Source organism: Neophocaena asiaeorientalis, unplaced genomic scaffold (genome assembly GCF_003031525.2).
Source record: "Neophocaena asiaeorientalis asiaeorientalis breed wild unplaced genomic scaffold, Neophocaena_asiaeorientalis_V1.1 scaffold30, whole genome shotgun sequence".
Taxonomy (NCBI): domain Eukaryota; kingdom Metazoa; phylum Chordata; class Mammalia; order Artiodactyla; family Phocoenidae; genus Neophocaena; species Neophocaena asiaeorientalis.
The window spans coordinates 17,866,560-17,878,837 of record NW_020174923.1 but is presented as its reverse complement, the minus strand read 5'-3'; the positions used below and the strand labels follow the sequence as shown (position 1 = coordinate 17,878,837).

Below are 12,278 nucleotides of genomic sequence, written 5' to 3'. Positions count from 1 at the left end.
AGGGGCTAAAAGCATTTCGAGTCTCCACTAGTGAGGAGGGGGGCCCCATGGGACTGTGAAGGCTGGGCTAACAGCCCCAGCACGGGCACCTGAGGACGAGGGCGTGGGGCTGGGGTGGAGGCTTCCTGAAGGCTGACCCTGGTCCCCCCAGCCGACTGCCTACCCAGTCCACGATGAGAACCTTGCCCACATTCAGCTTCTGCTGCAGGAGTTTGGTTGTGATGGCTACAGAGTTGAAAAAGCAGAATCCCCTGCAGGGGTGAGCGGAGAAGAGGGCAGGTCGTCAGCCTTAGTGGATGTTTGCTCACAGATACACGCGCATCAGCTCTGCTGAGAGGGAGATGGTGTGAAGGCAGTGGGTCTGGGGCAGGGCTGCGGTGGCACTCACATGGCTGTGGATTCCTCCGCGTGGTGTCCTGGGGGCCGGATGATGGCAAAACCATTCTGGAGAGGTACAGACGGAGGCACAGAAACAAGAGGCAGACAGGTGGGCAAGGTGGCCACGAAGTGGGTGGACACAGAAGGAGAGAAGCATAAGCCAGGACGAGAACATACGTCATAAGCATCAATCCCACAACCTTTAGGAACGCCAGCCGAGGGCCACGTGAGACCCATGACAGCACAGACCTTAGTGCCTCTTGGTCACTCCCTCTTTACCCCTCACCCCCCAGCTGGCCTGGAGCTGGCACCTCCTCCCCACATCTGCACCTGAAGGTTGAGATTACAGAGGATGGTGCCTTACTGACAGGAAAGCCACAGCTGCCCCCATCACCCGCTCCTGAGGCAACAGGACCAAGGCCCCACACACACTCACCTTGAGCTCCCCCGTCGCCACCTTGAAAGCCAGCTCCACCAGGCAGCCCACCGCCATGCGCACGGCACTGGAGGAGTGCATCTCATTCCACACGGTGTCACTGTCTACCTGCGGGGGCAGGAGAGCAGGCTTCAGCGTGCCCCCTGCAGGGGGAGGGCGAGAATGGGGGTGCAGCTGTGGTGGGCAGGAAGGGAGGGGCTGGAGCTGGGAGCACCACCCACCCATCCCCACTGGCAGGTGCCCTACTCACCCCGATGCCCCCACAAGGCAGCATGGCGTACATCTTCTGGCTGATGGGGCCTGCAGGGAAGAGGAACAGAGCTACTCTGGAAGTTGCCTCAACTGCCGAAGCCGCAGGTTGGGGTGTGCAGAGGGCAGTAAACTCAGCCACAGAAGAAGAAGGCCAGGCCCCAGCACACGACAGGCCTCTGCAGCCCATGCCAGCTGGGAGATGTCTGTCCCCCGTCCCGGGGGGGACAATCCTACCTCTGGGGCAAATGGCAGGGAGAAAAAGGGGCCTGACAGGTTAGGGAGAAGGGCAAAGCCCATCACCAGGCCTGACCCGTCACCTCCCATCCTCCTGCACACATCCCACCAGCATGTTGTAGTCTGTGTGAATGGCGCCCTCTGGAGGCGTGCAGTGTAGCAGCTGCGCCCCCGGGAACCCACCCGCCTACCCCAGTCCCACCGGGGCAGAAGACCTGGCCTGGCCCACGCCCCGCCATCGGCCGGCCAGCTCACCGAGCAGCTTCTTGCTGTCCAGCTTCTGTCGGTTGAGGGGGCTGGTCCCGTAGAGCAGGGTGTGGTATTCGGAGTGCACCGTCTGGATCTCGTCCAGCGTGGCTTTGCGACCCCGGATCCGCTGCCAGGGGAGAGCAGGAAGAGAGGCCGGTGAGAGGGATGGCACCGCAGGCTCAGCTCCCCCGAGGTCCAGCCCCTCTCTCTGCCCCACAGCCTGGGGCACATGGAGCCACTTTCTAGCCTCGGGAGATCAAAGGTTGTTGAGAAAGTATGCCCTGGTCCCCCAGGGACCCCAGTCCAGGACCCTCCCCCATTCAGCTGGAGATCATGGGGGAACCAGGCTACAAGGGATGGAACTGGCAGGTGCCTGGGGGGCCTAGCCCTGAAGTCAGGGGTTGAAGAGAGAATGAGGAAGAGACCCAGACAGAGGCTTCCCCGACAGGGGCAACACAAAGGCTTTCGCTGGGTTTGAGGTGGAAGCTGGTAGGAGGGGCTCCCTTACCTCACACTTGCTGAGCAGGCCTGTCTCCTGCAGCCGAGACCAGATGCTCTGGATCCGGCCAGCGTGCTCGGGGTGCACGTGTGTGTTGCCACACATGCACTGGTGCTTCAGCATGAACGTGTCATAGACCACACCTGGGCCAGAGACACACCTGTCAGCCAGCACTGCTCTGGGCTGTGTGACAGCCTGGCCCCCGCCATCCTCAGCAGAGCTCACTGAGCTTTTCCCCAGTCCACCCTGGTCCCAGCACCTCCTCACAGGCACCCCAGCTGCCCTCCCACACACCTGCCCCTCTTCTTTTCATGAAATTCCTTTCCCCCATCACCACCTATCAAAAGCCTCCCTGCTCCTCAAGGCTCCAGCAGGCCGCCCTTGACACCCCCATCAGTTTTGACCTCATGGCACATCCTCCTTTCCCCCTCCTGTCACAGCCCCTGTGTGCTGCCCCTCTACCCCCCAACACACCCCACTGGTGAGTCGGGACCGTCCTCAAGCATCTGTGCCCCCTCAGAGCCCAGCACAGAGCAGTTTCACATGGAAGAGCCTTCTGGAATGGACTGAGGCCTCACATTTAACCTCACAGGGCAGAGAGGGAGCTAGAACAGCAGGACCAAGCTGAGACAGCGGGCTCCCTCCACCTAGGCCTCCAGGGCTTGTGTGGCGAGGGCACAAAACTGGTGGTCCCTCAGCAGTGGTGGGGTGGGCCCCTGAAAGAAGACGCTGCCCCAGTGGGCAGGGACACTCACCGCCCTCCCACCGAGGCAGAGGCTGCCACCACTACCACAGGTGGCTGTGGTGCAGAGGGAGGGGGCCAAGGCCTGTCTTCCCTCCCTTCGGGGTGCTCTGAGGGGCCCTGGCCATCTCTCCAGGGCAGGGGCTGTATCTTATCTCTTCACGATGCCCAAGGCTGGATGCCATGCACAGGCCCCTGGCAGACGATGTGAGGACAGCTCGTGTGGGCGCGGGGCTCACCTGTGGTGAAGAGGTGCTTGGTGGGCTGGTCCGGGGGGCTCCTCATGCCCCCAGGGGCAGCCGGCGAGGACTGGGTGCGGCCCAGGGCCTGATGAGGCACAGTGGCCAGGCTGAGGGGCGCCTGGTACACCTGCAGAGGCTGCAGCTGCTGGGCGTCTGCAAACACCTGGGAACGAGGAGAGTGGGAGGGAGCCTGGGTGAGGCTTAGTCTGAAATGGAAGTGAGGACAGGTGGCCTCCCAGGGGGTGGGGGGCCTGAATCCAGCCCTTCTCTTCTGTATTGCCTCCTCCCCCCACCCTCCTCCCTCCAGGGACAGGAGACACTCCAGCCTTAGCCATCTTCATCTCCATCTCCGAGGAGATGGGGAGAGATGGGCGGGGGGGACGTGATGAGTCATGCTACCGGAGTAGCATTGAGGTAAGAGGCTGGGAGGGATGGGGGTGTGAGAGGGGGTGGGATGAGTCAGGCCCGGAGGGCTCAGCTGTGTCCGCAATGAATGGAGTGCATGCTAGGCACCAGGGCAGACTGTAGTAACAGCGGGGGCGTGTGTGTACACACGCACGCAGAGACCGACGCACAACCGGCCCTACGCAGGCAGAAACGCAGATATACACAGACCACGTGCATGTGCACACGTGCGCGCGCGCACACACACGCGCACACACACACACACACACACTGAAGCAGACAGGCGGGGGCAGTCACAGACGCAGGGAGGGGCTGGCAGACGGGGCACAGACAGCTCCGAGACTGACACAAGCAGCTCCCTCCGTTCCACAGCCCCTTGTCTCTTTCCTGCTCCCCTTTCACTCTTAAAAAGTTGTTCCTGCACAGCCTGGAAACTGCAGACTGGGGAGAGGGAAAGGTGGAAAGATAGCGGGGAGGACGCAGGGGTGGTGATCGAGGGCTGGGGCAGAGGGGGCACCTTTTTGTAACCAGCGCTGGACTCCTCCAAGTCGGGCCCCTCCTCAGCACCATTCCCTTCCTCTCCTGTCTCTTCCCTCTCCCTCCTCCTCCTCCTCCTCCTCCTCCTCCTCTTCCTCCTCCAGGTCTTCCTGTGTGCTCTCACTCTCCGTGGAGCCTTCTCGGGGTATGGCCAGGGCCCCCTCCCCCAGGAAGGCCTCCTGCTGCTCTGTCAGCTCCTCCTCTGTCTCCTCGGGGTGGGTGGTGGGCTGCCGTGGCAGCTCCCCAGTCTTGGTGAGGATCTAGGAGCAGAGCAAGGAGGCGCGTCAGCTGGGAGGGGGCGCGGCTATGCAGCCTGTGGCCCAGGAGGTTCTATCCTTCCCTCCTCTCTCCCTGGCAGACAGCGGCCCAGCCCATACAGACCTTTGATGTGAATTAGAAAAAGGCAAGGCGGCTCCTCTGATGCAGCCTGGGGAGTGGCCTGGGTGTCAGCCCCCTGCCAGCCCGGCACCCTCTGTGTCCTGACCCCAGCACGGCCCCGGATGTTTGCTTCTCCCGGCTCACCTTGCCCAGCTGCAGCTGCTGCTGCTTCTGCTTCTCTAGGAACTGCTGGTGCTGCTGCTGCATGACCAGCTGCTGCAGGGCCTGGGGGCTCTGGGGCAGTGGCGAGGACTGAGTGCGGCTCAGGGGCCGGTGCCGAGGGAGCTTGCCCACCGTCCGCATGCTGGTGGCCACGCGCTCACCCGTCACCAGCGGGGACTGCCCGTGGAGCGGCACTGTGGAGGTGGTGCGGGGAGGGAAGTAACCATCACTGTCAGGGCACCAGACTCCCACTCCCATCCCGAGACTCTCCCACTTCTGGAGCAGCGCCGCCTCCATACTCAGGAGAAACCCGCGAGGGGCCTGGAGCACCCTGCCCCCAAACCTGAACCCCGTTCTTCCTCCTCCCCACAACTGAACAGTCTCGCAGCTCAGAGCCACCACCTCTGGCAAAACGTCCTGGATTCACTTACGAGCACGTATAGTCTCGGGCCCTCCGTGTGCATGAACAATGACTAGTTCTCCCCAGCTGCAAGACCTCCCTGATCATGGACGTGGATCCCACCCAGCTGGGAAGCCTGGAGGCCAGGGTCACGTGTCTTTTAAGCAGAACCTCTTCTGATGCCACCAGCTACTTATGGGCTGACTGTCCAAAGCCACGCTGTCCAATCCCATAGCTGCCAGACACACGTGACCACTGAGCACTTGAAACATGGCCTGTCTCAACTGAGATGTACTCTAAGTGTGAAATACGCACCAGATTTCAAAGACGGTATGAAACAAAGTAAAATATTTCATTGCTAACTCTTCATATTCATTTTATGTTCAGATGATAGTATCCTAGACATACTGAGTTAAGTATATGTCATTAAAACTAATTTCACCTGTTCCTTTTTACATTTTGTAACGTGGCCACTAGAACACTTTAAAGTACACATATGGCTTGTATTATATCTCTACTGGACAGCACTGCTCTGGAATGTGAGCTCCATGACGACGGCAGAGTTCGGGAACAGTGCCTGGCCGGCTGTAGGTACTCAATAACGTCTGTAGAATATGGAAGAAATCAATGATGCCGTGGAGGGGAGCTGTGACAGGGCTGGTGAGGATCCCTGGCTACTTCTCCCTGGCAGTTGGTCCTTCCCTGAGCCCTCAGAATGGGGTGGGGGGGGGCTGACACCCCCTCCTCGGACAGCTGCCCGCCCACTCACCAGCGATGAGGGCGGTCTGCTGCCGGGCCTGCTCCAGCAGTAGCACGTGCTGCAGCAGGGAGGCGTGCCCGTGGGGGCTGGTGTCGCCCTCCAGTGCCACGCCCAGCAGGCAGCCGGGGATAGAGGATGTGCTCATGAACTTGCCCGTCAGGGCACCACCCTGCCGCAGGGACTGGAGGGCCTGCCTCTCGGCCTCCTGCTGCGTCGAAAGCTTCGGGGAGGCCTGGGGAGAGGAGATGGAGATGAGGGAGGGGTTTATACTGTCCCCAGTCATGCCGACTTTGGACCAGCATCCCTCACCTACCCTCTGCCCACCCCCAGCTCTGGGGGAGGGCCATCTGATCTCCATCAGGACCCTGGGAGGACAACAGCCCCAGCCGGGGACATCCAGGACTGAAGACCTCAACACCAGAGGGAGGACAGGGTATGTGCCCCGTACTTACGGTGAGGTGCGAGTTGGTGACAGTGACCGTGGCCTGCAGCCCTAGGGAGATGTTGGGCAGAGAGGGAGACGTGTAGAGGCTGAACTGGTTGGGGGAGCTGTCCAGAGGGAGGGCCCGGTGCTGGGGGAGCATCTGGGGAGCAGTTGGGAGAGACAAGCATGAGAGCAGGCAAAGGGGGGCCACCTGGGGCCAAGGCTGAGGGCTCTGAATGGCGCCCCGCTTCCTGCACCAAGCCCCACCTTGGGGGGACTGAGAGATAAGAGCCATCCAGAGGCCCGTGGGATAGATCCCACTTCGGGGCAATAGGTCCCTCTAGCCTGTCCACGCAGGCAGAGGGTCCCTGCTGGGCACGCTCAGCCAGACAGACCGGATGGGACAGAAAGCAGCGCTGGCCCACCCGCCCAGCCCTTGGCAGGCCTGTACCTCGGTGGGGATGTTGGGGACTGAGCCAGTAAAGCCATTCTCAGCGATGGTGCTGTGGGAGCTGTTAGGAGAGCTGGGGCCGGAGCCTGGCGCGCTGTTGCACACGGCTGCCGCTATGGGAGAAGTGGCTGTCACCTGGGCCTGCTCGGAGCCACCCCCCACTCCCCGGCCCTCAGAGCAGGGACAGGAGAGGAGCCCTTACCTCCAGGCCCGGCACCTGTGATCTCAACAGCTCTCTTCTTAAAGGTGCTAATGACAGTCCCGTCCTTGCGACGCAGGAGGGGGCTGCTTCTCCGCTCGGCCACCTTCTGCTTTAGCCTCGAACGTACTTTTAAGTTGGGTTCGGAGGCTGGGGAGAAGGCAGCCGGGGCTCAGACACACGCACACAAACGGACACACCTGCGGCCTAGCCTGGCCCCTCCACATTCCCACCTCTGCCCACCCCACCCACCCATACCCTGGGAGGCCAGGTTGTACTCACTCACCTGTTTTGCGGAGGGGGAAGTCATCGCGGCTGTCGTAGGGCCCAAGCAAAGGCAGTTTGTAGGAGGGAGGCGTCCCAGGGGGGCCGCTCTGGGGAGGGGAACTCTGGTCCAAAGAAGCATGGTGGGCTCCCCTGCAGGGTGGAGGGAGGGGATGGAAACAGATGTAGGTTATCACCCAGGCAGCTGGACCGGCCACCAAGCAATCTACATTTATGAAACATCCACTGCATATGGGGATAGGAAATGGATCCTGGGGAGGGCAGCGAGGAGACAAACAGGGGTGGGAGTCTCGTCTCCTAGGAGAGATTACAGGGCCCCTATATGGCTTCAGGCCAGGAGCCCCTTGCCATCCTGCAGCCAAGCAGCCCCTGAGCAGGACACCTGTGCAACCCATGCCTGCCAAGGGCCATTACCAGCATTTGGGATGCTGTGGGAGGGAATGGTTGAGGCCGCCCGGTGTGGGCTCCTTTGACTTCGACAGGAGGAATTCCTGGAGCCTCAGCTTCACCTCAGTGCTGGCGATGGCACCTGCGGGACAGGGCACAGCTGACCCGGGAGCTTGGGGCCAGGTCCCCACAGCTGGGAGGCGTGGGGCGGGGCAGGAGTCCCAGCTGGCCCCGGGCAGCCCCAGGCCTTACTCTCTTTGCTCTTCTCCTTGTTTCGCAGGATGAGCAGCTGCTGCTCCAGCCGCTGCTTCTCCAGCTCCTCCTGCCGTTGCTGCTCCCGCTGCCGCTGCTGCTCCAGCTCCTGCTGCCTCTTGGCTGCCAGCATCTCCTGCTGCTGCTGCAGGGGCACAGGGGGAGCGAGGCTGGGTGAGCCGGGTCCGGGCGGGGGTCAGAGGTCTGGGTGGCCCCCCACCCCCGCGCCCTCCCTCGCTCACCTTGAGGTGCTTCTGCAGCTGGACCTCATGCTGCCGGGTCAGGTGGTCGTGCTGTTTCTGGAACTCAGCGAACAGGAGCTGCTTCTGCAGCTGCTGCTGCTGCTTGAGCGCCAGGAGCTCCTGTTGTAGCTGCTGCTCCCGCAGCGCGGGGTCCACGGGGCCTGCCAGCGCACCCCGCAGCTCCACGGGGCTGGGGCTGCCTCCTCCCCCGCCCCCCATGGAGCTGGGCATGGCTCCTGGCAGCACCGGCTTCACCTCCACTGCGGGGAGAAGAGACAGGAAGGGGTCAGTGGGCCATCCCAGACCCCACCGGGCCCTGGCTGCTATGCCTGGGGCCCAGAAAGCTACCAGGCAGGACTACTAGAGCCAAAGAGAATGGGGGAGGGGGGAGTCAAATCCCTCTGCTCTGTGGATACAACCTTCTGCCTTCATTAAATGAGATCGAAGCCATGAACTTCACTAAGAAAACGTGCAGGGCTTCCCTGGTGGCGCAGTGGTTAAGAATCCACCTGCCGATGCAAGGCACACGGGTTCGAGCCCTGGTCCGGGAAAATCCCACATGCCGCAGAGCAACTAAGCCCGTGCGCCACAACTACTGAAGCCCGCGCGCCTAGAGCCTGTGCTCCGCAACAAGAGAAGCCACCGCAATGAGCAGCCCACGCACTGCAATGAAGAGTAGCCCCTGCTCACCGCAACTAGAGAAAGCTCGCATGCAGCAACGAAGACCCAACACAGCCAAAATTAAATAAATCAATCTATTAAAAAAAGAAAAAAGAGAGAAAACATGCATAAGCAAAGCAGGGTACCTGGAAGATCACGAGTGTTCAACGAAGAATATCGTCATTGATAGTTAAGGCCACTGGGCATTTTCTGTGAGTTACTTTAGTGATAAGGAAACTGAGGTTTAGAGAGGTGTAAGTAACACGACCAAAGACATACAGCCAGGTGATCAAGGAACCAAGATGTGATTCCAAACCCTATACTTTTTTTGTTTGTTTGTTTGTTTGTCTGCGGTACGCGGGCATCTCACTATTGTGGCCTCTCCCGTTGCGGAGCACAGGCTCCGGACGCGCAGGCTCAGCGGCCATGGCTCATGGGCCCAGCCGCTCCGCGGCATGTGGGATCTTCCCGGACCGGGGCACAAACCCGTGTCCCCCGTGTCGGCAGGCAGACTCCCAACCACAGCGCCACCAGGGAAGCCCCAAATCCTATACTTTTAACCACCGTCCTTCCTGTGCCTCCTCCCCCACCTCTCAACACCACACAATCCCTGCCAAGAGGCCTATATACTACAGGAGAAACCGAGGCACAGACGTTAGTTCTAGAACTAACGTGGCTAGCAGCCAGGGACCTCTCTAAGCCCAGGAGAGGGCTGTGGAGACCCTCTGGGCATCCCTATTCGTTCCCCTTTTCTCTGCCCCACACTCAGCTAGGGCAGATGGGGCGGGCAGGAGAGGCTATGGGAATACGGGGTGGGGTGGGAGCAGGAGGCCGCAGGAAAAGGGGGGGTGCAGGGCTGCACCAAACCAGGGACAGGAGGGGGCTGGGAGTCAGACTCGCTTCCTTTGCTGGATTATCTCCTTTCAACAGTTTTATTGTAATTACCCTGAAAATGCCGCTATATATAGAGTGAGCCAAACAGCAGCTGTGCCTGGGGGGAGGGGGGAAAGAGAGAGAGAATGGGCAGGCAGGCGCAGGGAGGAGGTGGGAGGAGGAGACAGGAAAGGAAAGGGAATCAGACAGGAAGAAGGGTAATGGCAGGGGGGGCTGGCTGGAGCCAAGGCAGAGATCTCAGAACTCCAGTCCCAGGGAGAACCCGCGGGGAAAGGGGAAAGGGGTGGAGGGAACTGCTGGGTCCCAAGACCTTGCGTCCAGGCCCCCCATGTGGACCATGGACCAAGGGGCCCCAGGAAGTGGCAAAAGATTCCAATGGGCTTATGGGAAAGATGGGTCTCGACCTCTCGATCCCTGTATACTGTCCTCTGGTCACTGAATGTCACTCTCCACCACTGCCCTACGGTTGCCAGGGCAACTGGGCAAACACCACGCCAGCAGGGAGCCCCAAGCCCAGCCCACACCCCACAAAGCCTCCTGACGCCTGCAGGAAAGGGAAGGCAAGCTACCCACTGCCTGGAAAGGAGGAAGTGAGAGAGGCAGGGCCAGACCGTCTTGTTTCTTTTCCACTTCTTTCTCCAAAGACAGCCCTCACTTTCCCCACTCCAGCCCAGGGAGGCCACAGGGAGCTGGGCAGACTTTCCGGTGGCAAGGAGGCCCACTCCAGCCCAGGCCTGCAGAAGGAGAGACCCCACCATCCTGATGGTTGCCGGTGTCCCCTGCCCTCGCGAGCAGGCCTCTGCCCAGGCCCCCACTGCCATCTCTTATCAGGAGTGGAGAGGGAGCCGGGAGGGGGGCTAAAGGCTGAGCTAAGAAAGGCTCCCACACCCACTGCAGTCTGTGAGCCTGGATCTCTCCAGGGAGCCTGCACTGAATGAGTGTCCCCCCAAGGCAGGGACAAGGCCTGCTGAAGGCCAAGGCCATGCTACCCTCATGGCTGAACATGGCTCCTGGGACCCACTGGAGATGGGAGAGGGAAGGTGGCCTGAGCATAGTATCTTTCATGCTCCCCATTAGCCCTTCTTCCCCCAGCACTGCCGGGCACATTCCTCTGTGGTTTGCCCGCCAGCCACACTGACGACTCTGCGGCCACAAGGCCAGAGCCACATCTGCAGGAGTGGCCAGATGTGACCAGGAGGGTGGGGTTTTACACACACACACACACACACACACACACACACACACACACACTCACTCACTTTCCCTCCTAACCCATGTCCTGCCCCAGCACCAGGAGGAAAGGCCCTGGGAAACTACAGAGGCCCTTTCTGGAGGTGGCCAGCCCTGTCCAGGGTGCAAAAGTAGGATGGCAGCAAGGAACCAGCAGCCAGCCTCAGGTGTCCCCAGCCCCGGAAACACTCAGCAAGGTCCCAGGCTGGCCGGAGTGTTATCTGTTCCTAGGCAAGGCTGGCTTGGCCCATGGCACTCTGATCACTCAGCCAAGAGGTGGACAGGCTTCAACCTGCTCCCGGCAGTGCCGGGGCTGTGGGAGCCGGATGCCAGCCCGCCCGCCCGCCCAGGGAAGGGCAGGGGTCCAAGTGCTCCTGGCTCCCAGCAGATAACCCTGCTTGGGCTGGAACTGCCGCCAGCAGTGCTGGCTTCTCTTGCAGGAGCCCTGCAGAGAGGGCACGGGCTCAGGCGAGGGGACTCTCCCACCAGGGCTCCCGCACAGCCGCTGCCGCCGCTGCCACCGCAGCAGAGATGCTAGGTCCTGTGCTGCGGTCGCAGCCTCAGTCCCATTGGTATGCAGGTGGCGGGGCGGCCGGCAGGCTCTGCCACACAGCCTTGTTCCCACACAAGCAGGAAGCACGAGCGACTGGGAATATTACTCTGCAGGCCCTGTGGGGCCTGGACAGGATGCAGCAGCCCGTGGGTCTGCAGGTAGTAGCCCGGCTCCATCCAAGATGGAAGGGGCTGCGGCTGGACAGCTGGAGTCAGGGAAAGGGTGGGGGGAGGCACAGAGCCCCCCAAATGCAGTATTCTGGGCATGACACCTAGAGTGTGGCTGGCCTTGCTCCCCCTCGAGGATCTGTGCCCTCTGCAAGCTTAGCATGAGCAGAGCTGGTGGCAGTGGCTGCCTTGAGAACCAAGCACCTGGAAGGGGAAATGGGAGTGTCATGATAGGAGGAGGCTCTCGACCGCCTCCTGGTGGACTGAGAAAGGTGGCAGGACCTCTGGAAAGGGAAGAAAGTAGATGGAGGAACACTGGTCCCTAAGAGGACAGGCTGGGGACTCTGGCCAGCAAAGGCCTGGGAAGGGGTCACATGGGAGGGCACGGCCTCCTACCCCAGGCCTCCTCCTGACAGAGAGCGGCAGAAGTGGAGAGGAAGCCGGTAACTGACCCAGGGACCTCCTGCAGAGGCAGACAGAAGGGTTCAGGTCTGCCCACTCCATACTCCTCCCCTTCCGGGGACTCTGACCCTGCCTCCTGGGAGCTGTGGCCTTAGGAACTGGCGGCAAGAGAATCCTGTCCTCCAGCCTTCGGAAGGACTAACCAACACTGCCTCCCCGGAGAAGCCCCAGCCCAGGCAGCTGGGGGGGCAGCCATCAGAAGGGCCCCGCACACACCAGGCTCTGGCTTAGAGCAGACCACTCTGCCCAGCTCATGGGTACAACTGAGCAGCGCCAGTGATACTTTAGCGACACTTCCTTCCCATCTAGCTGGGCTTCCGATCTCTCCATGAGCCCCATTGCGCCATCAGCCCAGCGGGGGCTCCCACAGCAGATTCTCTGGGCAGTACTGCCAGGGA

General features: G+C 61.3%; 1 protein-coding gene across 1 annotated transcript in view; it reads right to left on the bottom strand.

Annotated features, from left to right (window-relative positions):
• Positions 1-12,278, bottom strand: part of HDAC5 (histone deacetylase 5) — a 29,202-nt gene that overhangs the window by 3,004 nt on the left and 13,920 nt on the right. The window contains 18 exon segments of the mRNA XM_024760713.1: positions 164-251; positions 389-444; positions 815-922; positions 1,065-1,114; positions 1,556-1,676; positions 2,058-2,191; positions 3,030-3,195; positions 3,955-4,033; positions 4,035-4,234; positions 4,497-4,708; positions 5,684-5,906; positions 6,127-6,258; positions 6,550-6,662; positions 6,752-6,898; positions 7,035-7,165; positions 7,448-7,562; positions 7,673-7,817; positions 7,915-8,174. Of these exon segments, the coding sequence (XP_024616481.1) occupies positions 164-251; positions 389-444; positions 815-922; positions 1,065-1,114; positions 1,556-1,676; positions 2,058-2,191; positions 3,030-3,195; positions 3,955-4,033; positions 4,035-4,234; positions 4,497-4,708; positions 5,684-5,906; positions 6,127-6,258; positions 6,550-6,662; positions 6,752-6,898; positions 7,035-7,165; positions 7,448-7,562; positions 7,673-7,817; positions 7,915-8,174 (2,480 nt within the window).